Below are 27,151 nucleotides of genomic sequence, written 5' to 3' on the forward strand. Positions count from 1 at the left end.
GTGAGAAGTGAAGCTGAAGAAGCCACGTCATCCCATCGCGACGCACAGAGCCATCCACGTCTCCCTCCAGCTCACCACGACTCCCGGTTCATTTCCCTCCAAAATCTCCCCTCGCCTTCGTCAAACGAGTTGGTGTCCGTCTCTGCCGCGAGAGCCCCACACGACCCCGCAGCAATGGCAGCCACAACCTGAGCTGCCACGCGAGCGCCTCTCCCTCCACGTGATTTCAAGCCGGCGGGAATGGTAGTGGCCGGTGGAAAATACCCCGCAGATTCTTCTTCCTGACATCGAGACATTCGATAAAAGCCGGCGCCGAGCAGCCAAGAATCTCTTGGGACACAACTGTACACTCCCTGCTCGCTTCCGTTGATCTCCGGACTCACGAGAGCGAGAGCTCGAGGTGGATGGCGGCCATGGCGGCGCCCCACTGCGCGTCGACTTCCTCAGCGTTCCTCGGCCTCCCGCAAGGCAACGGCGGGCGGCGCCAGGGCAATTCATGCCGCTTCGTCGCCAACGCCAGGTTGGCGACGGTGTCCGCCACGCTGGACAAGGAGACCGCGGCGGCGAAGCCCAGAAAATCCCGGAACCGCCGGTCCAGGAAGGCGACCAAGTCCGAGTCCACGGCGCTGCTCGCCCCGGACGAGCCCGCGGAGGCCAAGATCGGTGGAGCCCCCGAAGCCGAGGAGGTGGCGAAAGGCGCCGGCGGCAGGGGGATGGTAGCACTGGACGACGTGATCGTGAACCCGGTGGGACTCGGCCGGCGCTCCCGGCAGGTGTTCGACGAGGTGTGGCGCAAGTTCTCGCGGCTCGGCCAGATGTCCAGCGCCTCCTCCGCCGCTGTGGCCGAGCAGGACCCCGCCGTCCTCTTCCGCGGCGGGCCCATGTGCGAGTTCACCGTGCCCGGCGCGCAAGACACCACCGTCCTCGTCGTCGGCGCCACCAGCCGCATCGGCCGGATCGTCGTCCGCAAGCTCATGCTCCGCGGATACAACGTCAAGGTACCTTCATTCCCTCCCTATTTGCTCATCTTCAGTCACACAATTCCGATAGCGCTAGCTTCTGGTGAAATCTGCAAGTTTTGATCAGTTCTTATGCTATTCTACAACAGGCATTAGTTAGGAGGAATGATCCGGAAGTGATCGACATGCTTCCAAGGTCTGTGGACGTCGTGGTTGGCGATGTCGGTGATCCTTCTTCAGTTCAGGCTGCTGTTTCAGGTTGCAACAAGGTAATTTACTGCGCTACCGCACGGTCGACTATCACCGGAGACCTCAACAGGGTTGATAACCAAGGAGTAAGGAACGTTACCAAGGCTTTCCAGGTACTTAACAAAGTCTCTTATGATTGATCATTTTAATTACCATGTAAGAGTATCTCTTTTGCATGTTTCTGCTAAGTTATTCACTGAACTATCAACTGTTTCTACAGGATTACTACAATCAGCTGGCCCAGTCAAGGGCTGGTAAAAGCAGCAAGAGCAAACTGACTATTGCAAAATTTAAATCCGCCAAATCTTTGAAAGGATGGGAGGTGCGGCAGGGATCATACTTTCAGGATATCTACCCTTCTAGATTCGATGGAGGCACCGATGCGTCATTTGAATATTCAGAAAGTGGACAGGCTGTTTTCTCAGGTACCTGCTAACTACTATCAGAGAGCATGATATCAGAGATGTAGTTTATTAGAGAATCACTACAAAGTTCATTGGTATGCTCTACGTTTTAATTATTCACTGAAATTTTCTACTACCTTCAGGATTTGTTTTCACAAGGGGTGGCTACGTTGAAATGTCTAAACGGCTTTCGCTTCCTCTGGGTTCCACCCTAGACAGGTATTGCAAGCTGTTGTATTTTGTTTCAATTTGAACTTATTTGTCTATTGCTACAAGATCTTGACATGTGTATACTGCATTATGCTGCATCATTCTACCTGAAGGTATGATGGATTGCTTCTTTCGGTGGGTGGAAATGGAAGATCGTATGTTATTATTCTCGAGACTGGTCCGCTGGCTGACACCTCACAGAGCAAGAAATATTTTGCCCGGATGAACACAAAAGTTGGGTTTTGCAGAGTAAGTGGCATTTGAAGATATATCCCTGCTGCTAAGGCACCTGGTTGTGCAGTGCTGAATATAAACAGAAATGTTTGCTTTGTGCAGGTGAGAGTGCCGTTTTCAGCTTTCCGGCCAGTAAACCCACAGGATCCTCCATTGGACCCGTTTCTTGTGCACACCCTAACCATCAGGTTTGAGCCCAAGAAGCAGGTTAGTGCATGATTTGTCATTGCTACAGAAGCCGGTTCTTCTGAACTGTTGGCTTACCGGTTACCGACGAAACCCTTGTGCAGAGACCTGGTGATTCATCTGAAGGAGCTGCTAGTGACCCCAGAAACTTTGAGCTGAAAATGGAGTTTATAAAAGCTTTGCCGGTAAGTTTCCACTTTGTGGCACCTGCTGTTATGATCATTGTCCTTTCTCCTTTTTTTCTTTTCCTTAATATTTTGTGGTTACTTTTGCAGAGTGGTCAAGAAACAGACATTGTGCTGGTCTCATGCACAGGCTCAGGGATTGAAGCTAACAGGCGAGAACAAGTCCTCAAAGCGAAGAAGGTTCTTGATGCACTGACACATAAACTCTCCTTGATGCACACCTGATCCAGGAAAGTTAATCAGTTCAGTTCTCATCAATTTTGCTAGGCTGGAGAGGACGCATTGAGGAGATCTGGCCTCGGGTATACGATTGTGCGCCCAGGTCCGCTGCAGGTACGACGAAATAGTAGCACGCATACATACAGTGCTGAACAATATGAGGTTACTGAATTGCTTCGATCAGAATCCCGTATGCCGCATTGTAACATGGCATCCGCTTCGTTTGTTCCAGGAAGAACCTGGGGGTCAGCGCGCCTTGATCTTCGACCAAGGGAGCAGGATCTCTCAGGTGACATGTGGAACACAGTATACCGCACCGTTTGTAAGATTAGTCAGATAGTTGGCACTGTTGCTGTAGATGCTAACCGGTAGCCTTTGAACTCGCGATGCAGGGCATCAGCTGCGCCGATGTGGCCGACATCTGCGTGAAAGCGCTGCACGACTCGACAGCAAGGAACAAGAGCTTCGATGTAAGATAGCCATCTCATGATGCATCTGACGCAGTTTGTGATAATTTTTGTGGTGGTGTAACAACGAGCTAACTCGGGAGCCATGTCTCTGCCTTTTTTTCAGGTGTCCTACGAGCATGTCTCGGAGCAAGGGAATGAGCTGTATGAACTTGTAAGCCTCCAGCCGAAAACCACCTAGTAGTACTACGTTTGAGCTTATGTTGCCTGATTGATCTGGTTTCTACAAGCACTTTGATTTGACGGTTCAGAGGAATTGCTGACGTTTGGGGTTGCTGTTGCATTGCAGGTGGCTCATCTACCTGACAAGGCCAACAACTACCTGTCGCCGGCTCTCAGTTCTGGAGAAGAACACCTGATCTGATCACCAGTGAGCTGTGACTATGAGCTAGCACGAGTGATGCACACACACGACGAGCCGCACCCCCGTATGCCTTGTGAAGCTTTTCTCTTTGGGCCCCCATTTTCGGCTAAGATACCGTGTGGGGTCCACATTCAGAGGGTAGGACCCTCATGTCACTCGTCAACATGATGTATCCAATGCATAGAAGGAAGAGGACTAGAGGAGCACAAAGGAAGGGACTTTGGAAGGCCATCCTTTTGTAGAGAGTGTAGTGGCAGCTTCGGAGACTGGGACCCAGAGGCAATGATGGAGTGCTCTGGCCCCTGGCCAGGCATGTTCATGTACGATGTTATTGAACAATGACATATATAGTCTTTCAGAAGGGGATCCTTTGAGATGCCTGAATCAATTTTCATCCTCCAAATTAAGTTCTTTGTTAATGTGAGTTTGCGATTGGATCTCAATATTTTTGTAAATTAAAGAAGTTTTACTGATCTAAAACAATTACATCAAGTGATACATTTTGTTCAAGATCACTCATGGCCTCTGCACACCTGGAAATACACGCAACCTATGTCAAGTATGCTGCATCAAATTACAACACACACCGCACCACAGTTGGATTAAATTTGAGCTTTTGGGTTAAATTTTGTAATTTTATATTCGATGAAAAGTCATCAAAACTTACTTAGCCTTATCAGGGGCGCGGATAAATTGAACATTGACCAGGTCATTTCTCTGGTGAAAAAAACTAGCTGTTTTGCTGCTGGTTAATGATTAATAGTACTACCACACTACATCTCCCACAAGTGACGTGCATTTGCAGATAAGAACAACGGATCACGTTACCAGCTATTCACATATGAATTTCAGTGATCTTCTCGGCAAAACATTGTTTCAGTCGGTCCGTCAAATAGACAGACTTCCACTAACAATCTACTACACTGCTAACTGTGAACCAGTATGAGACTTGGTAAAGCCTTCTTTGATAGCAGAGAGTTTTGCGCACACATCTCGCATCCCAGGCCTTTCTTTTGGAGATTTCATGGAACATGAAAATCCAAGCGCAACCAGGGGGATGATGTAGCTCTGCATCCATACCTCTGTACCCGGTTGTGATTCCTCACGCATCATATGAGGATCTATGATCTCTGCAAGTCTATCTGGGAACATGGAGTGAGTAAAACTGTGGAGGCTAAGGTCATCAACAAACAAATCATCGGTCGGCTGCTTTCCGGTTAGCATCTCCAGAAGAAGCACTCCAAAGCTGTGCACATCTCCTCCTGTGGTGATTTCGGAGCCCATGCCGTACTCTGCAAAGGTGAATGAATCTCTTCAAGTTCAGGATGAACTCTAGGTACGCACTCCGCAGATCAGATATGCGAGAAAAGTAAACTCACCAGGTGCCATGTATCCTATTGTTCCTCCAACTTCGACCAGGCTTTTTGGAATGATGAGTCCTGGAAATAGAAACTTTGCGGACCCAAAGTCACCGAGACGAGCAGTCATGTCATTGTCTAAAAGGATGTTGCTTGGCTTCAGATCACAGTGGACCAAGGGAGGAGTAACCTGATTGTGGATATAATCCAGAGCAGAAGCCACATCTGCGGCGATGCATATGCGCTGGCCTAAGCTTAACACTCTCTCCGGCATGCCACTGTAGTACTCACAGTGCAACCATCTTTCAAGGCTGCCATTGACCATGAACTTGAAGATTAGCGCTTTGAAGTCATGGTTTCCTGTATCCACTGTCGAGCATAGAGTCACAGGTCGCATCAAGTTACGATGACGCGTGCTTCGTAGTACCTCGCACTCAGTGAAGTAACTCTGGTATGCTGCAGCTTCATTCAAGTTGAATACTTTGATGGCCACTAGGCTTCTGTCATACATGAACCTACCAACATAAACTGATCCGGTGCGGGTAGAGCTGATTGCATGGACTGAAGATAAACAGTTGGTAGCTCTCAGGATGTCGCTATACGACACTTTCTTCAGTGTCTCACAGTTGCGAGGTAAAGTTTGCACTTCACTTCTCTTCGGCTGGGCAATGAAACATAGAAATTTAGTTATAGCAAAGTCCTTCCACTGTGGAAATTCAAACACCCTTTTCTTCCAAAGAGTTACCAGAAACCACAGCAATAGAACTGAAGTTATAGCAACCAGTGGTATTAGTACCAACAGCAACAACGCATGGTTCTTTGTCTCAGGTGCCCCATCACAATTTGGTAGTGCTAGTTTGGAGGACCTTGAACTTGAACATAGTCCCTTGTTCCCATTCAAAATTACATCAAGACTTGAATTTAGAAAGCGGCCACCAGTAGGAACTGGCCCTTCCAAGTTGTTGTAAGATAAATCGAGTTTTTCTAACATAGTCAGTCTCTCCAAGAATTCTGGGACATTACCGTGTAACTCATTCCGAGAAAGATTGATGTCCTGGATAGAGAGTAACATTTCAAAACTTGCAGGAATTGGTCCTTGAAGCTTGTTCGATCCCATTCGGAGGGACGATAGAGCAGATAATCCGCCTAGTGCACTAGGAATTACTCCATAAAACAGATTGTTGGAAACATTTAGAAGAACGATATTTACCAGTCGGCCAATTTCCTCTGGTATTTCCCCTGTGAGATTGTTGCGTGAGACGTCCAAACCGAAAGAAAGGGAAGGACCAGTAAATAATTCCTTCGGTAAGAAACCATCAAGGCTGTTATAGGACAAGTTTAGTTGAACCAGCCCCAAGCACCCACCTAAACTACCAGGTATGCTTCCACTCAAGTCATTGTCATCAAGGAAAAGCTTTCCCAATTGACTAATGTTACCAATTGATGATGGTATCTGACCTGACAATTTATTCTTGGGCAGGTTCAGGATAAATAGGTTCCGCAGTTTCCCCACTGTAGCTGGTATGCCTCCTGAGAGCAAATTGTTTTCCATGCTAAGCATAGTCAGGTTAACAAGATTGCCTATCTCAACAGGTATGGAGCCTGATATTTGGTTGGACCCAAGCAACAAACTTTGTAGGCCTGTGGAAAGATTACTGATTGATCCAGGTAGGCTGCCATTCAGCATGTTTCCCTCCAGGGACAGTTTTGTCAGCTGGGTGCAATTTGTTAGGGAGGCAAGGAATTGCCAGTCATATGCTTCTAGCTGATTCCTTCCTAAAAGCACTTGGCGCAGTTTTGCCAACGACCCAAGAGATGGAACACGGCCGTGCAGGGAGTTGTTGGAAAGGTCAAGAACTTGGAGACTTGACGCATTTTCTAGAGAAGTAGGGATCAGGCCCGCCAGATTATTGTTTTGCATGATGAGGACTTGGAGATTTGGTAGCGAGTAACCAATGTCAGATGGTACCTGCCCAGCAAGGGCATTGCTGCCTAAGCTGAAGTACCTGAGCGAAGACACGTTGTAAAGAGGCAAGGGGACATACCCTGATAAGCTATTGAAACTCAGATCCAGGTCAAGAAGTCTCAAAATGTGCCGCAAACTTTCTGGAACCGATCCTGTAAGCTTGTTCTGGCCTAGCAACATGAAGCGGAGGGAAGAAACATTTCCTACTGAAGGAGGTATGCTCCCAGAAAGGAAGTTCTCAGTGACGCAAAGGTACTTGAGGGATGTGACCCTACCGAAAGGCGGGAGAGCACCAGTCAGAGAGTTCATCCGGAGATCAACCCTAGTAAGTGCAGATGCGTTAGCAAACAGAGTAGCAGGGATCTGACCAGAAAGGTTGTTGCGAGAGAGGATGAGCTTGCTGAGTGAGGAGGATGAGCTTCTGGCCAGCGCGGGAGGGATGCCGCCAGTGAGGCTGTTGTTTGCAAGGTTGACGTAGCTGAGAGACAGGCCATTGCCCAGCTCCTCAGGGATGCCTCCAGAAAACAGGTTGTTTCCGAGATCCAGCCGTGCTAATGAAGTAAGGTTGCCAAGAGAAAGCGATAGTTCTCCGACCAGCTGCAGAGAGTTGAGCTGCAGTGAAACGACGCGGAATGGAAGAGCACGACCACATGTGACCCCTCTCCAGCTGCAGTAGAGAGAGGCGTTGCCCCCCCATAAGCTCAGAACGCCAAGGGTGTCAAAGGTGATGCCCTGCAGGAAGGAGAGGAGGGCTTGCCGGTCGATCTCGGATTCGTTGGCCGATTCTGCAGCTAGGATTGCAGCAGGACGCGGCAGGAAGATGAGTGGATGAGCCACGAGAAGAAGAAAGATGAGCAATGGATGGGCCATCTCTTCTCCCAGCTTGAGAAGTGCCTTACCAAAAATCTGTTCTGACCGATGACTCCGTACGTGGCGTGTAGATTCCTGTATAGACCACCCGGCTCCTGTTGTCGCACTCAGGCTGAGGCGGGGGCAGATATCCCCCGCCACGTCAGCTCTCACCCTCACCCCACCCCTCCAATGCACATGCTACAGTGCCAGCTCTCACTTCTCTCTTCTCCACTCTTCTCCATGTCAGCTTTTCTTTTCCAAATTTAATTATTTCAACCTCCACGTAGACCGATAGAAACGTGCCATGTCACTCCCGCCTCACCCCTCTCGCCCGACGCCAGCGCACCGCCTCGCTACCGCCCGCCTACCGCCCCCGCGCGCCTGCCAACGCGGGCGAGAGCGGGGCGACAGCGCTCGCTCTCGCCCGGCGGTAGTGCCACCGCCTTCTCTCTCCCTCTCACGTGCCTCTCGCCTCGCTCTCGCCTGGGCTGGGGCGATAGGGGGGCGGTACCGCCCCCCATTGGCACCAGCCTCAGATCAAGTAGTCTTGGACAGACAGTGGACTACACGCTGACCTGTGTCGTGTATTTAGACCGGTTAGAATGACCCATAAGAGGAAGATGTGTAAAAGAAACGTGGTCAGTGAAGATCGTCTACGCTATCTATCGCTATTTTACCGCCTACCCACCGAGAGGTATATCCGAGGTGGTAAGTTTTAGGTAAGGTGACGCCGAGATCAGAAACTCGAAGGTGCAAGCAGCACAAGGTTTAGACAGGTTCGGGCCACGATGTGCGTGATACCCTACGTCCTGTATGGTGGTTTGTATTGCCTTGGGTGTTGATGTTATATTTTTTCCTATCTAGGTATCCCTGCCCTCCTTTATATATCCCAGGGGACGGGATTTCTAGTAGGATTACAAGGAATGAGTCATAATAGGATTACAGTGAAATCTTAGTAGGAATCAGACTTCTTTTTCCTCACGGGTAGCTTTCTTGTGGTACCCAGAGAATCTATCCCTGACACTATCGGTGCTGTTTGGCTGAGATTTACGGTGAATTTTGATGATTTTAAATAGTGTATTTATATTTTCAAAGAACTAAATTGCATGCAGATTTTTTTTACCACAAATAGTCAATAGTATTAGGGCATCCCCAACCCTCCATGTAGGATGGTTTCCATGGTATTAATTATACCGCCCTATAGAACTTTTAGCATATGTGGTACAATAATAAATGAGAGAGAGTAGAGAGAGGAAGAAATTGGGTCTCATGCAAGACCCAGTGTCAACACGTAAACCAATACGCTAGACACTACAAATTGTGCATTGGGAGTAAGGTGGTATTTTCATAATAAATGAAGAACAAATATGATAGGTGGAGAAAAGAGAGTGAGTTTAATAGAAATCCATACTAAGATATTATGGGTTGTATAATGTAGTTTCTAAAATGGTGTATTGATGATATGGCAACATAGACACTACCCATAGAAGTATAGGTTAGGATTGCTCTTATTCAAAACACAGTCAAATTAAGTGCGGTACTATCTCAATATGTTCAGGACCAATTGGGTGCAGAAAAAAAAAAGGAAAATAAGGATACAGACCAAATAGAATCACTATAATATCGACTATTAAGCATTTTCATCTCGAAAACACAGAGCTATAACTTGGCAGCACCGATATATATGGCCAAGAAGTGAAGCAATTTTTTTTTAAGTTAATGATATCTCTACTAAAAAAAAAGCCTAAGCGGGACGAAGATCTCCGTTGGTGTGTCGCCGCAATCCATCTTCGTCCGGCCGATAATCAACGTATGGCTATGGCGTCCCATCCTTTCGTCCAGCCGCTAATCAACGTAGGGCGTCCGATCTGTACGTCGTCGTCATCACAGAACGCGCCTGCGATGCCTTCCGTCGTGCGCCCTTTGCCTTTGAATCTGAAAATCCGTAATTATCGCATCTCCTTCCATATCGCGATATCCTGGCTTTCCTAGCAACCCTAATTCCAAACCCGATCGCGAGGCTCCGCTGGTCCCAGACTCTCCCAAAAGTCATCGCGAGCGGTGTCTGCCTCAGGCGGCCGTCATGAACGCCGATTGCTCCAGGCCATCGTAGCGAGCGCCCACTGCAACAGGCAGCCGTTGCGATCGAGCTCCCACGGGCAACACGCGCCGTCGCGATCGCCGACTGCCCCGGGCCGCTGACCCGAGTGCTGGCCTTCATCTTTGATCTTTGATCCATAAAATCAGTACACGGCGAGGAATATCCCTCTTTGTTACCACGTCGTGATAGCTCGTCGGACTTGAAGCGCGACTTCACTTGGGTATAGGCCCTGGGCGTCAACTTCGGCGCCGGCCACCGCCTCTACGCCGGCGCCCGCAGGGCCGTCGAGTGGGACGAGGACGAGGACCACATCCAGATCACCTTCGACGCCGAGCCCGTCAACATGGACGCCGAAGTTGCACAACCTCACCGAGGACGTCGACGCGTGCTTGGGCAGACCTACGGCAAGGTGCGTGTTTTCTCCATGGTGTAGGACGTGAAGCAATTTTGTCCAGGGATTTGTCTAACGCTGTTTGTTTTTTGTTTTGCTAACTGCCATCACGAGCGCCGACCTTCATCTTTGTTCTTTATTTCATTAAGTCGAACTCAGGATCCACCTGTGTTTCCCCATTGTGGTAGCCGTCAGATCCTGACCCCCACGTTGCATGTTGTATCAAGGTAGTACTTGTTTTCTCCATGGCGCCGGACATCAAGCAACTTAGTCTAGAGATTTTATCTAACAACGTTTGTTTTTTGATTTGCTTGCATGCATCAGGCCATGAATTCTTAGAGCACATATCTTGGCGAGATTTTAGCACCAATCCCCAGGTATAATTTTTTCGGTGCACATGAAATGTGTAAATTATCTATGCCCTTGATCAATTCGAATTATCAATGCACATTTTACATTTTACTGTAATTCTAGGTTCACAAGTTAATGATGATGCCATTGAGATTAGAAGACAACGAGAGAGAATCCGGTCTGCCGCCATGACTGATGAACAAAGGAATGAAAGAAATAAAAAGCGGCGTGAGGCTTCTTATAAGAGGAAGAAGGATAACATACACAACAAAGAAAATGTGCCAGGTTGGTATATAATTAGCTGAGTAGTTATAGTAACTAACTTTTATTCATGGCAAAGTGACGTTATGCCTAGCTTCTGACAACCATGTGGGACTTTTGCACTCGTACAAGCCAACAGCTTAGTTCCCCACGGTCATGACCACCAAGCTGAATGGATCCACAAGGACTTCTCTACTCATCCTCAGTCTACTATCAATTCAGTCAGACACCACTAGCCATGTACCAGGCAATGATAAACTTTTATTTCTTGTAGCATTGGCGTCAGCTCGTTCCCGCTTTTAGGTGATCATCGTCTTAAGCCGTTGTGAATTTTCTGTAGATGAGAACCTAGATCCAAGTAATACGAATTGGCGACTAGATGTTACAACAAGCGCAGCCATTCCTACCATAACCTAGATCCAAGTTATTGTTTAATTGTGTTTAAACATGGTTTCCACAATTGGATGGTGACTGGTTCGAAATTTAATATTTTCAATACTAGGCAATGAAAATGCTATCTAAGTGTCAATCTAAACTTAACCAATCATGCAGAGAGTCTGAGAGTGAGAGACAAAGTACACCATGCAAGAAAGGAAGCCACATGTTAAATGAAAAGGCTCACTCTAAGAAAGGTGTGGAGTGGAATAGAGCCTACAGAAGATGACGAAAAGATATCCGATTAAACAATCTTCATCCGGAATCCATCACAATGGAGAATCCACAGTTTAGGCCTGAGTAAACATACTGATGTATGTAGTAGGACCCAGAGTCCAATCTGAAGACTGGTTGTCCTGAATCTAAATGGAACGCATGTCTACATTCAGACAAAATCAGAATAGGTTGCTCATAACCACCTGGATAAAGATAACCCAATGTCGCCTACCACTCACCCACTTGCAAAACATCGTGTGCATCAGGGAGAGACAAACCTTATTAGCTCGACGCAATCGTCAATTTAAATCAACCATAGGTAGAAGAATAATTGGGTGTTTTGCTGATGCCACCAACGAATTGGAAGATCCAACGCAATCTATTGTCGACAACATTGGTGAATACAGCCTCCTTATCTGATTCATTTTATGACCAATATTATATTTCACTGAAGCTTTACTCCACTAGATTAATTAATGTAAATGACGTCATAAAGGCAGGAATGAGGGCACGTTGCCATAATGTCTCCTATAGCGATGATGACCTAATACATATTTCATTAAATCTAATTGTAATTGAATATGTTTAAAGGAATACCAGAAACTATTTCCTACTAACATTAAACACTATCTTAAACGCATCGTAGAAAAAGATATAAAACAGGTTTAGTTGGTCATGGATCCGTGACTAGATTTTATTGGTTAATTGTCTCAAAAAGGATTTTTGAATCAGCTATCCTCATGTTACATATTACACTATGGTTAGATAATATTTATTATTTTGGTGAATGATCTTTGTGCTGCGGTAATAAATTTTTTGCTGCCGTAGCAATCGCATAGGCACGAAGCTGGTGTTAAATGAAGCTGGCAACCCTTTTGTCCAGCTCTTCAAATTAGGCAAGAAATCAATATGGCACGTCATAAAAAGAGCATTTCCCAGGAAATTTAGCGATCGGATCCTGCCAAGTACTCCATTCAACGTACGGGTCGACAAGTACTGGACCTGGTCGCTCTGCCTCTCTGGCTGCTGCCGTAACAAATCCATTGACCGTTGACCGGTCAAAGCACCAGCAGCTCGGGCCGGGCGGGGCCCTCTTCCTTCCTTCCCCGCACCCGGAGGAGAGGTCGGAGGCCTGTGGCTGCCGCCTGCCCGCCTCCATTCTTTTACCAGCGCGCCGTGGTGAAATGCACGGGCGGTTCTTCGCCTGGTGGTTGGCGGGCGCTGCTCCTCCACCCTGCCTTTGACTGCCTGCCTGCCTGCCCGCCCCGCCCGCCCGTCGCCCTCACCAATCCCTTCGCTTTGCTGCTGCTGCGGCGGCGGCGTATGCCATTGACCCACCGGCAGCCGCCATCGCCAACGCACGCGCGCCGCTCCCCTTACCCTTCCCTGGTTGGCTGGTTGAGTAGCTATTGGCACCCACCCACACCCCCGGCCACCCGCTTCGTAGCATACTCCTATCTGGTGACCACCGCGCGCGGGCAGATCCCGCTCCACCGGTCCTTCGCTTCCACCCGCTTCGCTGGCGCGGGGCCACCGCGGGCTCCCGGCGGCGGCGGAAGCGGCGAGGAACAGAAGCAGCAGCAGCTAGCGAGCTGTGTCGGCAGGCCTGGCCTCCGGGATGAGGGGGGATGCCAACGGCGGGGAGGACCGCCGGCCGCGGGGCGAGGACCCGGAGCACGAGGACGAGGAGGAGGGGCGGCAGGGGGGCGAGGGGGCGCCGCCTCAGAGGCAGCTCCAGACGCAGAGGCCCGCCGCGCGGCCGCCCTCCGGCCCGCAGCCGCCGCCGGCGATGACGAGGAACGTCGGGTACGTCGGCAAGCACCGCCTCTCCGCCGCCATCGCCCGCCTCGACCAGGAGCTCCAGTCCCTCCAGGTCTGCGCTATTCTCCTCGCTGAACAACCGACCGCCGCGGCCCGCCGGCGCGGGGGCTCCTCCTCGTCCGGAGAGTCAACCAACAGGCGCGACCTTCTGCCGGTGTTCGATCAGCAAGCGTGTGATCCAGATCTTGCCTGGTGCAAGCAAGCAAGCTACCCGATTTTTCGCATCCAATTTATAGCCCAAATTGTGCCTTACCCATCTTGGAGTATTGCGTAGGACTAGTCAGTTAAGATTGCTGCCTCCATATAGAAACTTGTTTCTTACTGCGTCGTGCTGTCTAGTCCTCGAGTAGAAATGGAGGACCCAGACACTTTATTACCTATAATAACAAGCCAATCATGAAGATAGCACGAGGAATTGCCCTTGACAAAACAACAGCACACCTAGCGGCAGCGTTGTGATGTCTGTGCATTAGCCATTTATAGCTTGATTTGCATGTACCGTGACAGACAGTCTTGAGCTGTGAGCAAAATTGGGTCCTGCTCTTGCACGGTAACTCTTAACGGAAAGGAAAAAAACACTTGAAGAAAATGCAGTCCTTACTCGTCCTTTGCACCTTTTTCCTGTTACTCTGTCTAAACAACCAAGCCTTTTCTTCTGAGTGGAGGATCGTCTGGAACTTGTTGATGTGGCTTCTTTTTTTAGAGGAATGCTTTTTCCCATTCTGTACTTTGATCTATCTATCTATGCAAAGGTTAACTGAATCTTTTCAGTATCTGGCATTGTTCCAGGAATAGACTGAATTTATCTGCAAAAGATGAGCAGAATACTAATCTCAAAAATTTTACATTTCTTTTAATGAACTTTTAGCTTTTGATCATTGCATCATACTTATTTGTTATTAAAACCCTGCATTTTCTGTCCCAAACATTAACAATGGGGAACTATATGTGACTTACTTTTGTATCAACTGGTTATGTTTCTTGTTGGTATAACTGTATAGCTAGAGCTTTGAAATTCAGATCCCACAGCACTGACGGGTTTTGGTACATGGATTTTTCAGCGAAAAGTACATTGAATATTTATGACTTGGTAAAGATGAGAGTACATGAAATCAGTAATTGGACCTTTGTTCATGTTGCCTTATCAGCCTTTTACAAGACCCAAAAAAAAGAAACTTTATTCATATTTTAAAAAGGATTCAAGATCGCATAAGTTGCTCCTTCTATTTTGTTTACGTCTAAGGCCCTCTGGTTACTGCCAGGTTCATTTGGGAGGTTGAATTAAAACCTGTACCCTTCAGAATTTAGGAGAAACCAGAACTGGTAACTGGTACATATATCCTACAGAGTATACCTATTGAATGATTTCTTTGTACGAGTGCTCTGAAATAGCAACTTATTTGGGGGCAAAGTTCTATCTATGTCTTTTTTATGAATCGAGGCAATGTTCTGCTGTGACTTTACATAGCATGGTCTACTCTGACAACACTCAGTGTGTGTATCCATGCAGGAGGAACTGAATGAGCTTGAAACCATGGAACCTGCATCCACTGCATGCCAGGAGTAAGTGAATTTGAGATTGACATTAGTTGTGCATCACATTATGTGATGTTTCTTCCAGTTGTTGACTTGTATAATGTATCGTCCTTGTCAATGAATCAGTGTGATCACAAGTACAGAAGGGAAACCTGACCCGCTTCTTCCTATGTAAGTACTGATCCTATGCTACTCTTCTTCTTTCAACTATCTCACCATGCAAAATCCTTGCACAAAATAAGCATGCAAGTAACTATGATCTCGGTATCTTTACAGCACCAGTGGTCCGGAGAACTCTTCTTGGGACAGATGGTTTCAGCGGGTTCGCAGCTCCCGCAGCAACAAATGGTGGGCATCAAGAGGCTCTGACTTCTCCTAGCTTCTGCAAAGCTGAAAGCATCCACATCAGTTGTGTGCAGATTAAGATTAAACCAGTTGAAGTGTATCATCCATTGAGTGTCTTGGCAAACAGAATTACAAGGCAGCGTTCCATTGCAGCGTGACTCTCAGAGCACCTGATAGTTTTTGGAGAAAATTGTTATGTATGTAGTAATCCGGTAATCCCTAACGAGACTGAACATTGATGTGTCCACATCAGACCTGATTGTTGTTCGCAAGAGAGTCTGAAGATCATTTTCCCACAGGTTCTGACTCGCTCTGTCAGATTCTGATGGTCATGTAATGTTGCTGTTCTTTTTTTTTCTTTTGCACGCGTGAAGATCCACAAAGTCATAGAAACTTATCAGAAAGAGCATCGGATTTAAAATTGTGTTGTGCTTAGAGGCCGGAATAGATTTGAATCTAAATTCAAATGAAGATGTTGAAATGAACTAGTAAAAACATCCACATACAATCCAAAACCAATACAAAGGTCATAATATCAAATCCAAATGTTTTAGATCAAAAAATGGCCCAATAATCGTAGAAACTTTGCACTTAAATCCGAGCACTAGATTCATGACATAAATTCTAAAAAAAACATGTCGTACTTGATTTAGGCAATCGTCCTCACATGTCTTGTTCTATGCTTTTTTTCCTCCATTTAAAAGTAGTGTGCATGCTTGTTTTGCTGCACATTGCAAGGTTTATCTACATTCTTGTGCATGATCCTTTTCTACATCTCATCCTACCATCACGGACATTAAGATTGGCATTGTATGTTTGAAACACAGGAAAGAGTAATGGACGAGGACTCTTTATATCTTTAAAAATAGAGACTTCGGATTTCTTGCTAGCCAAAGATGGAGAGCGAGAATTACTCTCTAGACTACGGATAAGATATAGAAAAACCGTTGGAGAGTATAAAGATATAGAAAACGATTTTTAGTCAAATAACTCTCTAAATGATGATTTAAAGAGTAGATTTTAGAAAAGCTCTTCTAAATGTTCACTTCGACAAATCTAACGATTCCTACCCACTCTTATTTTGAAGTTATTACTCTTTGTTTATGATGTGTGTAGATCGCCCTATATCATATCAGTATAATTTTTCTTTTTATGATGTGTAAGAGAGGATAGGAAAAGTAATTGTCGGGCGAAGTAAGCTCTGCACTGAACTATCGCGATGCCGTCCGGAAAGTAACAGAACTCCTGCTTATGCTCTCGTATGTCCTTGGACGCTACACTCTCAGCTGCATGCTGCTACTACTAATAGTACTACAGTGAGCTACCAAGCTCTCATGCACCAGACATGAAACCAAGTACCGAAGTACAAGGCATAGTTTCTGTATACCACTTGTCACTTACTGGCTCACTGCAGTGGCACATACATTTTGTCATTTTTACAGGGCTTCCATTCGATCACAGAAGCTGTGTTACACTAGTAGCTTGCTACATGTGCTCGATGAAGCTGTGTGGAATTCAGATATTGCAAATGTGCAAGATCCCTAACAAGTGGCCTGGTTGGCCATCCTACATTCCTACAGGTACCCTACAATGCTTACTTCACGTATCCGAACTCTTGGAATAGGTTAGAAGGCGGAACGCTGCTGCTCTTGGCTTTGGCCGGCGCCCACTTCGGCAGAGCCCTGCCAGAAGCCACGGGCTTCTGGACGCTGCACAGCTCGTCGTCCAACACCTCAACTTCATCCAGATCAGGGTCCATACAGCGGGCGCCATGGACCATGCTCGCGGCGTCGGATACCCCCTGCTTGGTGCTCCGTGTCTTCGCTGGGCGCTTCTTGGACTGAACCGTGCGTTCTTCGAAGTCGTCTTCACCGCCATTGCTTGAAGCATTGCCGGCCGTGAAGCCTCTTCGCTTCTTTGCTGCCTCGGTGTGCTCATTGCTGCCGCCGCTTCCACCACTGCTGTTCTTCCTTGGGTTTGGGTTCTTGCTGAGGAAGTCCTCTATGGTTGCAAGCACAAGGTCCCCATACTTGTTGAGCTTTTCCCTGAAAGAAGCATGTCAAAGATGGTATATTTCCTGCTCTAGTGCTGACAATTGCGTTGTCAAAATTACTGAAAAGGAATTAAATGTTTTTTATGGGAGATTCATTACTTTCCGATGCCGTTTATCTCCAAAAGCTCTTCTTTAGTTCTTGGTACCCTGCTGCTGATTTCCTTCAATGTTTCATTTCTGAAATATGTAAGAAAAAAGTCCATAAGCCACCACGACCAGCAGTTATACAACTGAAAGTATGACACGAGATTTACCTAAATATGTGGTATGCACGGCATCCTTCACCACACCCTTTCAATATCTGTCTCCTAAGGGAATGTAAAGTTTTGTAGAGCACCGATGCAAGGTTCTGCAGTGAGAGAAAAAATAGTTATTATTACAATATGTAAATGCCCCCCCCCCCCCCCAAAACCCCAACACACGCACACCTCATCCACTTCATTGTGCTGCTGAGCTGTTTTATTCGTTTGCTGGAATGATGACTCATCAATTTTCCCCATCTTAGAGGCATTCTCAGGAGTTGGGACCCTGCAAAATAGCATGATTAAGTAATTACGAGCCATTTGTTGCCAAAAGATGCATCGAGTAATAGATTGAAATTCAGGTTATGAATACACAAAAAAAAAAGATGATTGCAAGTACAAAACAAAGGATATAAGATACACACATGCAGCGGGCAATGTGCATATATGAAATCAACTGCAAAAAGGTAATGGAGTTTTATGGAGTATGGACAAATCACTATGTTATATCATGATTTTTGTTATTTTATTAAAGTCTAAAGCTCAAGTTTCCAGCATTTGATTCAAATAAGCTAAGTCGCAGTCATGATGTCTTTTGACGCATCCAGTATTAACCTTACAACATCAAAACAAAACTAAGAGAATATTTAGGAATAAACATTAGGTAACTCCCACTGTGCAAAATCATAATGATACCATTACGGCACCAAACGTGAAATGGGTAACAAGACAGTGTCATCAGAATGCAGGGCAATGGTACTTTTTATTGGTTCATGAAGACTGAACCAGGACTTCCAACAATGGTGAATAGTCAAATGACTGTTTACCAGTTTTAAGATGAATCTCTTAAACATGAGTATCAAATCACATTGGCGACTAATAGCAGATATTAAATAAATTTTCTAAGCAAAGGGAGAATGTGGAAAAGGAAAGTGATAATATTAAATTACAAAAGGTGCTCTTTTTAAACAAAGCAAGATGTATCAATCAGGGGGGACAAGTCCATAGTGTGTTAATTCCAATAACATTGTAGGGGAAAGATAAATTCAGAATGTGTGATAAGCTTGATACTGTGTACAAGGTAGAGAACTAACTTTAGGATAATGCTGCGCTTGCCAGAGCAAAGATCAGCAGCTTCTGTATAATTAACCTGGTTAAAAATAGACCGTGAAAGAAAATATATGTATCAGATAGAGTCTCGTATTAGAAAATTACAAGCCTGAAAACAAAAGGAAACAGTAACATATATCTCAAAATAAACCAATCAAGGCATCAAGTATGTTTTTCACCATTAAGACAGATGACACTGATCCATATGAATCGCTCTTTTTGACATCCTCAGTAAGTATTCTCTCAGTTACCAAATGCCGCAATATTCTTGCGGCCTCGCCTTTTGCGAGATGCTTCCCAGCTCCATGAAGGCTCAAAGTTTCATGACGATGCTTCCTGACCTATGCATAGTAAGAGATATACTTCAGAATCAAGGTGTAAGCATGTGGTTTACCATGTCACCATGACTTCTCTAGTATGATGCACAATCTGGACCACAGGCATAATGGTACAGGCGTACTTTATTGGCAGTAGCCACTGGTGGCAAGGTAATTACATAATAAACTTTAGAACTGAACTAACTTGAGTAGTGAGAAGCATTCATACATTTTGGCTCACAGAGCCTCTGTATACTTCAAGAATGTGAGATGAAGAACAGGACTGCTTTGTCATCTTGACCAGCTCTACCTAAAGAAGCAAAATGCAGATTCATGAGAGATGTGCGCATTTTTTGGGGAGGAGGGGCAAAGTTGACATACCAATTGCCTAGCAATGTTCGTGACATCTTTCTCAACCCATCTGCGTTCTTTCAAGCAATTATCACAGGTTTTTGCACAATGTGAAGGATCAAACATCTCTCCAAAGTGGATCAGTTGAAGTAGTCGTCTGCAATCCACATCGTTTTCACAGTAACTAACCTGTAGAAAGGTAAATATGGCATAATTACGAAAATTTCATGCTTCCTAGAAGCAATTGGACGCATGCGTACAGAATTATAGATACCATGCGTAGGAGATTATCCTTGTGTGTTTCAAGTGCTTGTCCTTGTGAAGACAACGAGCCTCTACGTGATGCTGCTGTTGTTTGCTCTACAACTCCTTGAGTAACCATGTGTTTGAGACGAATCTTTTTTTGTGTGCAAAGAATAGAAAAAATGTCACTTCTTTGTGATGCAGTATAAAGACAGTGAGGAGGTGCAAATAAATTAGTAAGACTCCACTAGACTTACATAGTCAGAATACTGGTAATACAACACACAAGATGAAGGCTGCCCATCTCTACCAGCGCGTCCACATTCCTAAGCGAATAATCAACGATCAAACAGCTTAGAATATGCAGTTCTACCATGCGTACATTGTGAAACTTAGGTCATCAAGAGTACCTGATGATATCCTTCAATTGATTTGGGCAGGGAATGGTGAATAACAAAACGAACATCAGGTTTGTTTATGCCTGCAGTTTGTAAAATTAGCATGGGAGGACAGCAAACAATAGATGTACAGGTGTTCGAAAGAGCGCATTACCCATCCCAAATGCAACAGTAGCACAGATTATATTGATCTCATCCATACTCCACTGTTCCTGGACATTTTCTCTATCTGCAGGATCCATGCTGCCATGGTAGTGTGCTGCTTTGTGACCAGAGTCCTGATAGGGAAGGAAAAAAGGAAAACAGTCAGAAGTTCTCCTGAGACAAGTCAGCATCTACATTATGTAAACTCAAATTCTAAGAACTGGGATAGGACAAAGCTCTCTTGGCTGATTAACTTTAATTACATCACTTCAAATGTCCCACAACGAGAGATCACTTTCTGAAAATGGTTGAATAATACTGAAGTAACTGAACAGTGAACTATCAAGGCCAGATCAACCAACACACTTGTTTATCCCGTTGCAGTCCGGTTTCTGTCTTTAGTGGCATTGAGAAGAGATGCAAATATCATAGAGCTAAGCAGCCAACTAAATTTCAGTGTGCATACAGCAGTTTAAGCGTGAAAATTGTGTTACTAACAGCAAATCTGCATGTTTTTTATTTAGTCAAGTGCAAACCAGCACAACTAATGGGCCCAGAATCCAGATGAGAAAAATAAACATGTGGAGCCCCTATCCACTAAACAGTATGTGAGCATTTACAGTAGCTTCTTTGAAAAGATCAGGGCAGGCATGAATAGATGACTGGTCAAGAATAAAACCCAGGTAAAGGTGTAAGAAATATGTGCAGGTACTGGAAACATAGAAACAAATACTTCAGCAGTCAAATGCTAAATGCACGAGGTACAACATTTTGCACGGTGGGTGCAAATAGGTCATAGTTGTTACAGTAGGTGAATGGCATGGACAGGCATTAGTGCAAGTAGGTGGCACACAGTGCCAAGCTGGTGTTCATCGATGGGGGTAAGCAATGCCAGGTGGCATCAGCTGCTTAGAATGGGAGGAGACTTAGATTGGGGTGACAAAATGGGGAATGGGACTAGATTGATTTCTCTTCTTCCTTGACTTCATAATGGTTGCTGGCTGCTCCTTTTATATACTAGGCACGGCCCTAAAACATAACATCTAATCTAATCTAATCTCTAACTGATAGCAAATCTGAATTAATCTTATCCTTGCTCGCTATCCAATCTTCCTAACTAACTAAAGAAAACAATCAGTCCCACGAGCTACAGAACCAGGTTACTGGTCGTGTGAACGGTAAACTGCCTAGAACTTGAGAATGACAAACTAAACATATTTTTACAAATGGACGGAAGAAGCCATGTTGGCTCATTCTGCAAAGGACCCTCACTAGCATTTTGCAACATCAATGAGAAGCAATGCAAGTTGTACTTGTACCTCACGCATATTTTACTCAAGAGATTAAATTTTCAAATGAAAGTACAAGGCTTAAACTGCTTATAGTTTCAGGAGATAACCCTTAGTTTCTCAGCCACTTTCTCACAATCCATCCTTGACAAGCAATATATGATACCACAATCGTTCGGATGATTTTTGCGGATAAAGCCATCGATATCCTCAAGGCACTTCTTTGTCTTAGGCCTCAGATAATACCTGCCAAACTTAAAGTGAGATTGTATGCTACAACAGAACTTATGTTGGTATAACATTATAGACACTTACCTTAGGTTTGGACGATTGAAACTTTGTCGGAAAACTATACAGTTTGCAAGTCCCAGAGCTTGCACAACATCTTCCTTAACACTAGCAGTTGCTGTTGCAGTCAAGGCCAGGACTGGTGTATTTGGGAATTTTTGTTTTAAAATACCCAAATCCTGCAGATCACAAAAGCTATATCATAAGGTCACTTTATTTCAGTATGAACATCTCTTCTGATAGAAGTACCTGGTAATCAGGTCGAAAATCATGGCCCCACTGGCTAACACAATGAGCTTCATCGATAACAATTCTAGAAAGATGCCCGCGTGAGTACATGTGTTCCAATAGTCTCAATAGAGCATCACTCCTGTACACGAATAAGTTCATTGAACAAATGTAAATAATACATTTACCAAATGAATAGTGCATTTATGATTTATGAATGAACCATGTGAGTGAAAAAGTACTACTCCCACTGTTCAGGTGTTCACTAACAGCTGTCTTTTTGGACAAGGACAGGGTCTTCAAAGCACAACTTTGACTGGTTTTTACTATAATAGATGTATACAACCCAATGCAATTATATTAATCTGAAAGTGCTTTTCAGGACAAATATACAGATGATTCTCATACTTCTATACTTCTAATCTAAAATAGCTTAGATAATATATATATATACATATATATGTATAGAGAGAGAGAGAGAACAGAAATAACTAGTTTCGATCTGGAAACATGGAGTCGTGGACTGCTGGATAATGCCAGCAGTAGCAAATCATATAAATTAAATTTCTGAGTTACATTGTAGATTGTACTGCAAAATTCCACTTACTTGGCTATTTTCTCTGGAGTGACATACAACAACTTGTAGTGGCACGTGTGAGACATCAGTTCTCTTAATATCTCTTGTTGTTTAGACCACTCCATGCTGGCACTCAGATAAGTTGCAGGAATCTCTGCCTGCTCCATGGATCACCAGTCAGAAAAACATCAAGAAATATGTATGGAAATGAAACAAGTCACTGCCTCAAAAAAATGAAATGATTAATAACCTGTAACAAGTGCATGATCTGATCTTGGATGAGGGAGACCAGAGGACAAACTACTAATGTGATGCCCTCACCAATAAGAGCTGGAAGCTGTGAAATAATGGATGAGTGTTAACGTGGATTGCAGAAACATAATATGCAATTGGCAATGAATTAAATGAAAATGCGATGTGAATTTAGCAGTCAAACTTGAATAAATTTTCATCTTTTTATTTTCCTGCAAGAACAATGATTACTTCACATCTCCTTTAGATCACAAACGTTTAGGAAGGACAGCCTATGTAGAAACATGGCTTATTACCTGATAGGTCAAACTTTTCCCCCCACCAGTCGGCATCAAAACAAAAACGTCGTTCCCACTCATTGTAGCATTGATTATTTCTCGCTGATTTGGGCGGAAAGAACGGTTTCCAAACACCTTTTTGTTCTTGGCCTGAAGATGCACTAGAATTAAGTATCCTTATAAAACAAATGATGATGTAAGTAAGTAATGATTTTCGAAGAACATCACCTCAAGATCCTTGGTCCATGGAAATTTTCTACTACTCCAGTTTTTGTCATTGGAACCTTCGGTGTAGTTAATATCTATAATCCTTGGGGTATATTCTCTCCGTACAGAATTAACTGGTGTGTTTAGATTATCCATATAAGAATATGGAACAGAAGAATAGCATAAATCATTAGCCCCAGGTCCATTCCTGATGTAAACCTGAGATTGGAATCTATCAGCATCCATTACAAAAGTGCTTCTTGGAGTCATAGGGGGCTGGTGCCCCTGTATAGCTGTCGTGGATGCCATTGAGTGCGATCTCAGTCTGTCTTCATCTTGTGTTGACCTTGCCAAGTACTCTCCAAGCAGCTCAACTTGTCTCTTCAGATGCACTCTGCAAGGTGTAAGCCACAGAAAATATCATCATTACTGCAAGTGAAAAGGGATATTCACCCAAAAAACAAATAATAATCCATAGGGTCAAGAATCAAACCGTCTTTTACGAAGCTCTTCAGAATGTTCAGGGTTGAATTCACAATCACCATCAAGAAGTTTATTGGCTACTTCAATTAGCTCATCCTTCATCTCCCGCAAATGAGACATTGCCTCTGGGCAAAAAGCTAGCTGAACAGTAGAACTAGTGAGATAACAAGCTGAAATGGCTTTGTAAGTACAGAACAAAGATGGTAAGTACTTCTCGGCCTACGGCCTACCTTGCTGTGGTGACTACATAATACAGATATTTCTTCTGGCAAATTATTCTCCTCCAAGCCATTAAAGTTACACTTGTTTCCTGATGGAGTGGACATATTATCAGATGCTAATCCTCTGGGTGTAGTTGTTGCTTGGTAATGTTCCATAACTATTCGATCCACGTCGATACTCTGAAACATAAAAAAAACAGTTGGAAAAAAATGGATAAGTCATCCATATTATAGCACTGTGATCTGGTATACTGATATGATCTGGAAACTGTAATTGCAGTTAATGAAATATTACATTTATGAGATTAAAGCACCTACCGCCAGAATATCATCGTCATCCATGGCATCTAACTTGTCATCGGTACACATGTTATAAGCAGCTGGTGCAGACCAGTTTAGCTCAGCATCAGTTTTTGAAAAACTAGACCGATTTGTTGTTCTAATTATATCTGCCTGCAGTACATGATTGCTCAGGTGAGTTCTTGGAGAGGAGTGGATGCCAGCAGGTTGATGGTTGCCGTTGTTCGCCAGATAACCACTTTCAGGTGGTTGATGCATACTTTCCTGGGAGAGGATCCTATTTCCGGGCACAGTTGCTACTTTGTTAATGTTACACAGCCCTTCTCCATAAGTTCTAGCATGATCCCTGTCATGCTCTTTCACCTTTGCTGATAAACCAGGTCTTAAATAGCTCTTGTAGGGAACCTGAGTGTTGCACAGAGACCACCAGGCCTGTGATGAATAATCATGGATGAAGTAAACATGATGAATTGATAATAGTAAACAGTGGCCTTTAGGCTAATGCTTTTTCAACAAAGGAATAATGACTGGCAGTCAAAAACAAGTAGGCAAGTATTTCATTAAGGGGTAGCAAGTCCCATTTATTTAAAACATGCTACATCTTTGATAGAAAGGTTTCAAGTTTATTCCAGATATCATGTCTGTGTGTTGTTAAGTGTTAGAACTCAGGAAAATCCAACCTCCAAGAGCTTTTATCATCATAGAGCACAAATATAGTTTCAAAGACAATTGCTTCTGGATGTAATGTCAGTGAAAACCTAGAAGTTGCAAAGGCAAATGACCATGTAACTGGTATTTTTAAGCACCAGCAAATATTTGTAACATGTGACAGCATTACAGACATACCTTCTCGATCCATGGAACTTGAAGGCGTTCTGGGCCTTGAATTTTACAAGCAGAATACCTGAAAAATAAAAACAATGGTTTGTTGCTTGCTTGGTAAAGTCTGTAATCAATTTGATTTATGTAAATTGCAGCATACCTTAAAGAAAGCATAGTCTCAGAATTTGCTTCTGGATTAGGCCTTTGTGTTGGCAAAGAGAACCAAAAACTTGAACTCAAAAAATCATCTTTACTAGAGGAGCTCTGAATAGCATCAGCATGATTAGGCCAATTGACCCTTGGTAGCTTTTCAGTGCAGGTCAGCCCAACGCTGGGTTTGTTTCTGCCTTGCATCCGCAGCAGTGATAGTTAGCGCATGAAGGAGCTGCTGAATGTTCGGTGCTGATCGAATGAGAAGCCAAAACTGTTTGATGTCGACTGCCTCAGAAGCAAAAACAAAGCTGCGGAACGTACCACGAAACCATTAAGGGTGTAATCAGTAGCTGAAACAACTGGTTTTGTGCATGATAGTTGGAAATGGCCACGTCAAATTCACAGTGCTAGAGGTGCCTAGGTTTACTACAGCCTCGGAATGAAAGTGAATACCAGTATACAGTTGATGCGCATGAAAAAAGTAGCCAACGGAACACCGGCTACAGAAAAATGAGAGCTCGCTAAAACACAGCGTGCGGCACCCACATAACCCCAAACCCTGACGATGCCTCGGCGGAGCCACCTGAGGCATTCCGCCGAACACCCTGGCCTCAACCGCCGCCCCCACCGCCTAAAACAAGCCCTCCTCTCCACTCCTCCGCCGCGAGACGCCAACCTCCCACCAGCGCGCGAACCCCACCACCACCACCACCAGCAGCAGCAGACGGGCTCCAAAAAAGAAATCGCATACACGGAGGCGCGGTCGGGAATGGATTCGAGGAGTCCGGCGTTACCTGGGTGCCGAGTCGGAGCTCGGTGGCCCGTGGCGGCGCCGGCGGGGCGAAGGCGCGCGAGATCGATCGAGCGAGCGAGACCTAGCAGGGTGGTGTGTTGGGGAAGCCGGAAATCTGGCGTGCGTGCGAACGGGTGGTGGTGGGTTTTTCCGCGGAAATGGCTGCGGCGGGGAGGGGCAGGCGCGGGACGCGGCACGCGAAATGAAATTGAAAACCTCCCCGTGGAGGGAAACAAATCGGGCCGCCGGTTGGTTAACCCGAGTTACGAGTGGTCAGATCTGAGGCCGTCCGATGGGCGCCGAGATTCGCGGCACGCCCAACGGATAGAAAAGCGAATTTTTCACAGCGGCGGGACCCGTGAGGGAGAGAGCCCACGAGCTCTGTACTTTCGTCTGGTACATACACGGCCCATGCTGTCACTGCGCGTACCGCGTGCTGAACTGGACGGGAACGGACCGGCCGAATCGGTTGTGGGCCGGGGCCGAAATGAAGACGTGGGCTCCGTTTTATCGGAGGCCTATTAGACATCCAAACACCACTGGAGGGAATGACAAAATGCCCGGGGAGCCAGCGAGTCCTGCGGCTCGTCGCACCAGCCGTCAGCGTGACGCGCCAGCCGCGTCACGGGGGGCCACGACGACAGCCACTAACATTTGCCCTGCCGGCCAGCGCTGCAGCAGCGCCTGCGCCGCCACCACCGACACCGCGCCATCCTACCGGCATTGACGCGCTGTGCTCCGGTAATCACACGCCGCTTGTATCCCTCCTGATCGAAACGATGCCGTGACGCCATAATGCCAACGGCTAATCCAGCTGCCGCCCTTCGTCCAAAATAAACCAGAGGCCCGTTTAGATGCAGGCCAAATTCCAAATCTATCTAACATTTGGAAGTTGCAATCTAAACGGCCCTGCGGTGCAAATCTTTTGGCCCAGCCCAATCATTGCGAGGCCTGCGCGGTGGACGGATAGGCCCCTCGCGCCCGCGCCCCTCAGTCCCCGGCCGTATCCATTCGCAGCACTCGCAAACCCTATCTTCGCTTCCCCCCGCTCGCTCTCCCCCGGGCGCCGCTCGCTTCCCCCGCCGCCGTCCTCTCCGCCGCCATCCTCTCCGCCGGCTGGCTTCCCCCGCCGCCGTCCTCTCCCCCGGATCGCTTCCCCCGCCGCCGTCCTCTCCGCCGGCTCGCTTCCCCCGCCGCCGTCCTCTCCCCCGGCTCGCTTCCCCCGCCGCCGTCCTCTCCCCCGGCTCGCTTCCCCCACCGCCGTCCTCTCCGCCGCCGCCTCGTCCGTCCAG

The 27,151-nt window shown here is 45.8% G+C and overlaps 4 protein-coding genes and 1 long non-coding RNA gene across 7 annotated transcripts; 3 read left to right on the forward strand and 2 right to left on the reverse strand.

The window, feature by feature from the left end:
* The first annotated feature begins 267 nt into the window (after nucleotides 1-267).
* Nucleotides 268-3,884, forward strand: LOC112881203. 3 transcript variants are annotated; one of them, XR_003226449.1, is made up of 13 exons: nucleotides 268-998; nucleotides 1,109-1,321; nucleotides 1,429-1,633; nucleotides 1,756-1,831; nucleotides 1,936-2,071; nucleotides 2,159-2,263; nucleotides 2,347-2,427; nucleotides 2,518-2,607; nucleotides 2,695-2,760; nucleotides 2,879-2,968; nucleotides 3,019-3,116; nucleotides 3,220-3,267; nucleotides 3,403-3,884. XR_003226449.1 is itself a non-coding variant. In XM_025945889.1 (13 exons), the coding sequence occupies exons 1-13, from the start codon at nucleotides 405-407 to the stop codon at nucleotides 3,475-3,477; spliced, it is 1,857 nt and encodes a 618-aa protein (XP_025801674.1). In that variant the 5' UTR covers nucleotides 269-404; the 3' UTR covers nucleotides 3,478-3,884. The 3 variants fall into 3 exon arrangements, 2 of the variants coding, with proteins under 2 accessions (XP_025801674.1, XP_025801679.1); XM_025945889.1 differs by having other exon boundaries at nucleotides 269-998; nucleotides 3,039-3,116; XM_025945894.1 differs by having other exon boundaries at nucleotides 273-998; nucleotides 2,879-2,935; nucleotides 3,039-3,116.
* Nucleotides 3,885-4,195: 311 nt separating this feature from the next.
* On the reverse strand, nucleotides 4,196-7,707 carry LOC112881193 (probable LRR receptor-like serine/threonine-protein kinase At3g47570). Its single transcript, XM_025945880.1, has 2 exons — nucleotides 4,857-7,707; nucleotides 4,196-4,769 (listed from the first exon to the last, which is right to left on the reverse strand). Exons 1-2 carry the CDS (start codon nucleotides 7,669-7,671, stop codon nucleotides 4,396-4,398), a joined length of 3,189 nt encoding a protein of 1,062 aa, XP_025801665.1. The 5' UTR covers nucleotides 7,672-7,707; the 3' UTR covers nucleotides 4,196-4,395.
* Nucleotides 7,708-10,231: 2,524 nt separating this feature from the next.
* LOC112881010 lies at nucleotides 10,232-10,775 on the forward strand. The gene is made up of 3 exons (XR_003226445.1): nucleotides 10,232-10,372; nucleotides 10,470-10,522; nucleotides 10,620-10,775. It is a non-coding gene; the product is annotated as an uncharacterized LOC112881010 (long non-coding RNA).
* Nucleotides 10,776-12,555: 1,780 nt separating this feature from the next.
* Nucleotides 12,556-15,447, forward strand: LOC112877972 (guanine nucleotide-binding protein subunit gamma 2-like). The gene is made up of 4 exons (XM_025942350.1): nucleotides 12,556-13,281; nucleotides 14,740-14,792; nucleotides 14,892-14,936; nucleotides 15,042-15,447. The coding sequence occupies exons 1-4, from the start codon at nucleotides 13,027-13,029 to the stop codon at nucleotides 15,142-15,144; spliced, it is 456 nt and encodes a 151-aa protein (XP_025798135.1). The 5' UTR covers nucleotides 12,556-13,026; the 3' UTR covers nucleotides 15,145-15,447.
* A 1,009-nt stretch (nucleotides 15,448-16,456) lies between these two features.
* On the reverse strand, nucleotides 16,457-26,048 carry LOC112878849 (ATP-dependent DNA helicase Q-like 4A). Its single transcript, XM_025943082.1, has 25 exons — nucleotides 25,861-26,048; nucleotides 25,074-25,374; nucleotides 24,938-24,995; nucleotides 24,110-24,523; nucleotides 23,801-23,971; nucleotides 23,581-23,711; nucleotides 23,109-23,481; nucleotides 22,899-23,030; nucleotides 22,601-22,687; nucleotides 22,381-22,508; nucleotides 21,795-21,915; nucleotides 21,573-21,724; nucleotides 21,368-21,503; nucleotides 19,979-20,102; nucleotides 19,837-19,907; nucleotides 19,684-19,752; nucleotides 19,458-19,580; nucleotides 19,214-19,372; nucleotides 19,062-19,142; nucleotides 18,695-18,856; nucleotides 18,500-18,555; nucleotides 17,592-17,691; nucleotides 17,418-17,512; nucleotides 17,263-17,340; nucleotides 16,457-17,155 (listed from the first exon to the last, which is right to left on the reverse strand). Exons 2-25 carry the CDS (start codon nucleotides 25,265-25,267, stop codon nucleotides 16,705-16,707), a joined length of 3,666 nt encoding a protein of 1,221 aa, XP_025798867.1. The 5' UTR covers nucleotides 25,268-25,374; nucleotides 25,861-26,048; the 3' UTR covers nucleotides 16,457-16,704.
* Nucleotides 26,049-27,151: the final 1,103 nt, after the last annotated feature.

This window comes from Panicum hallii, chromosome 1 (assembly GCF_002211085.1).
Source record: "Panicum hallii strain FIL2 chromosome 1, PHallii_v3.1, whole genome shotgun sequence".
NCBI classification, from domain to species: Eukaryota; Viridiplantae; Streptophyta; class Magnoliopsida; order Poales; family Poaceae; genus Panicum; species Panicum hallii.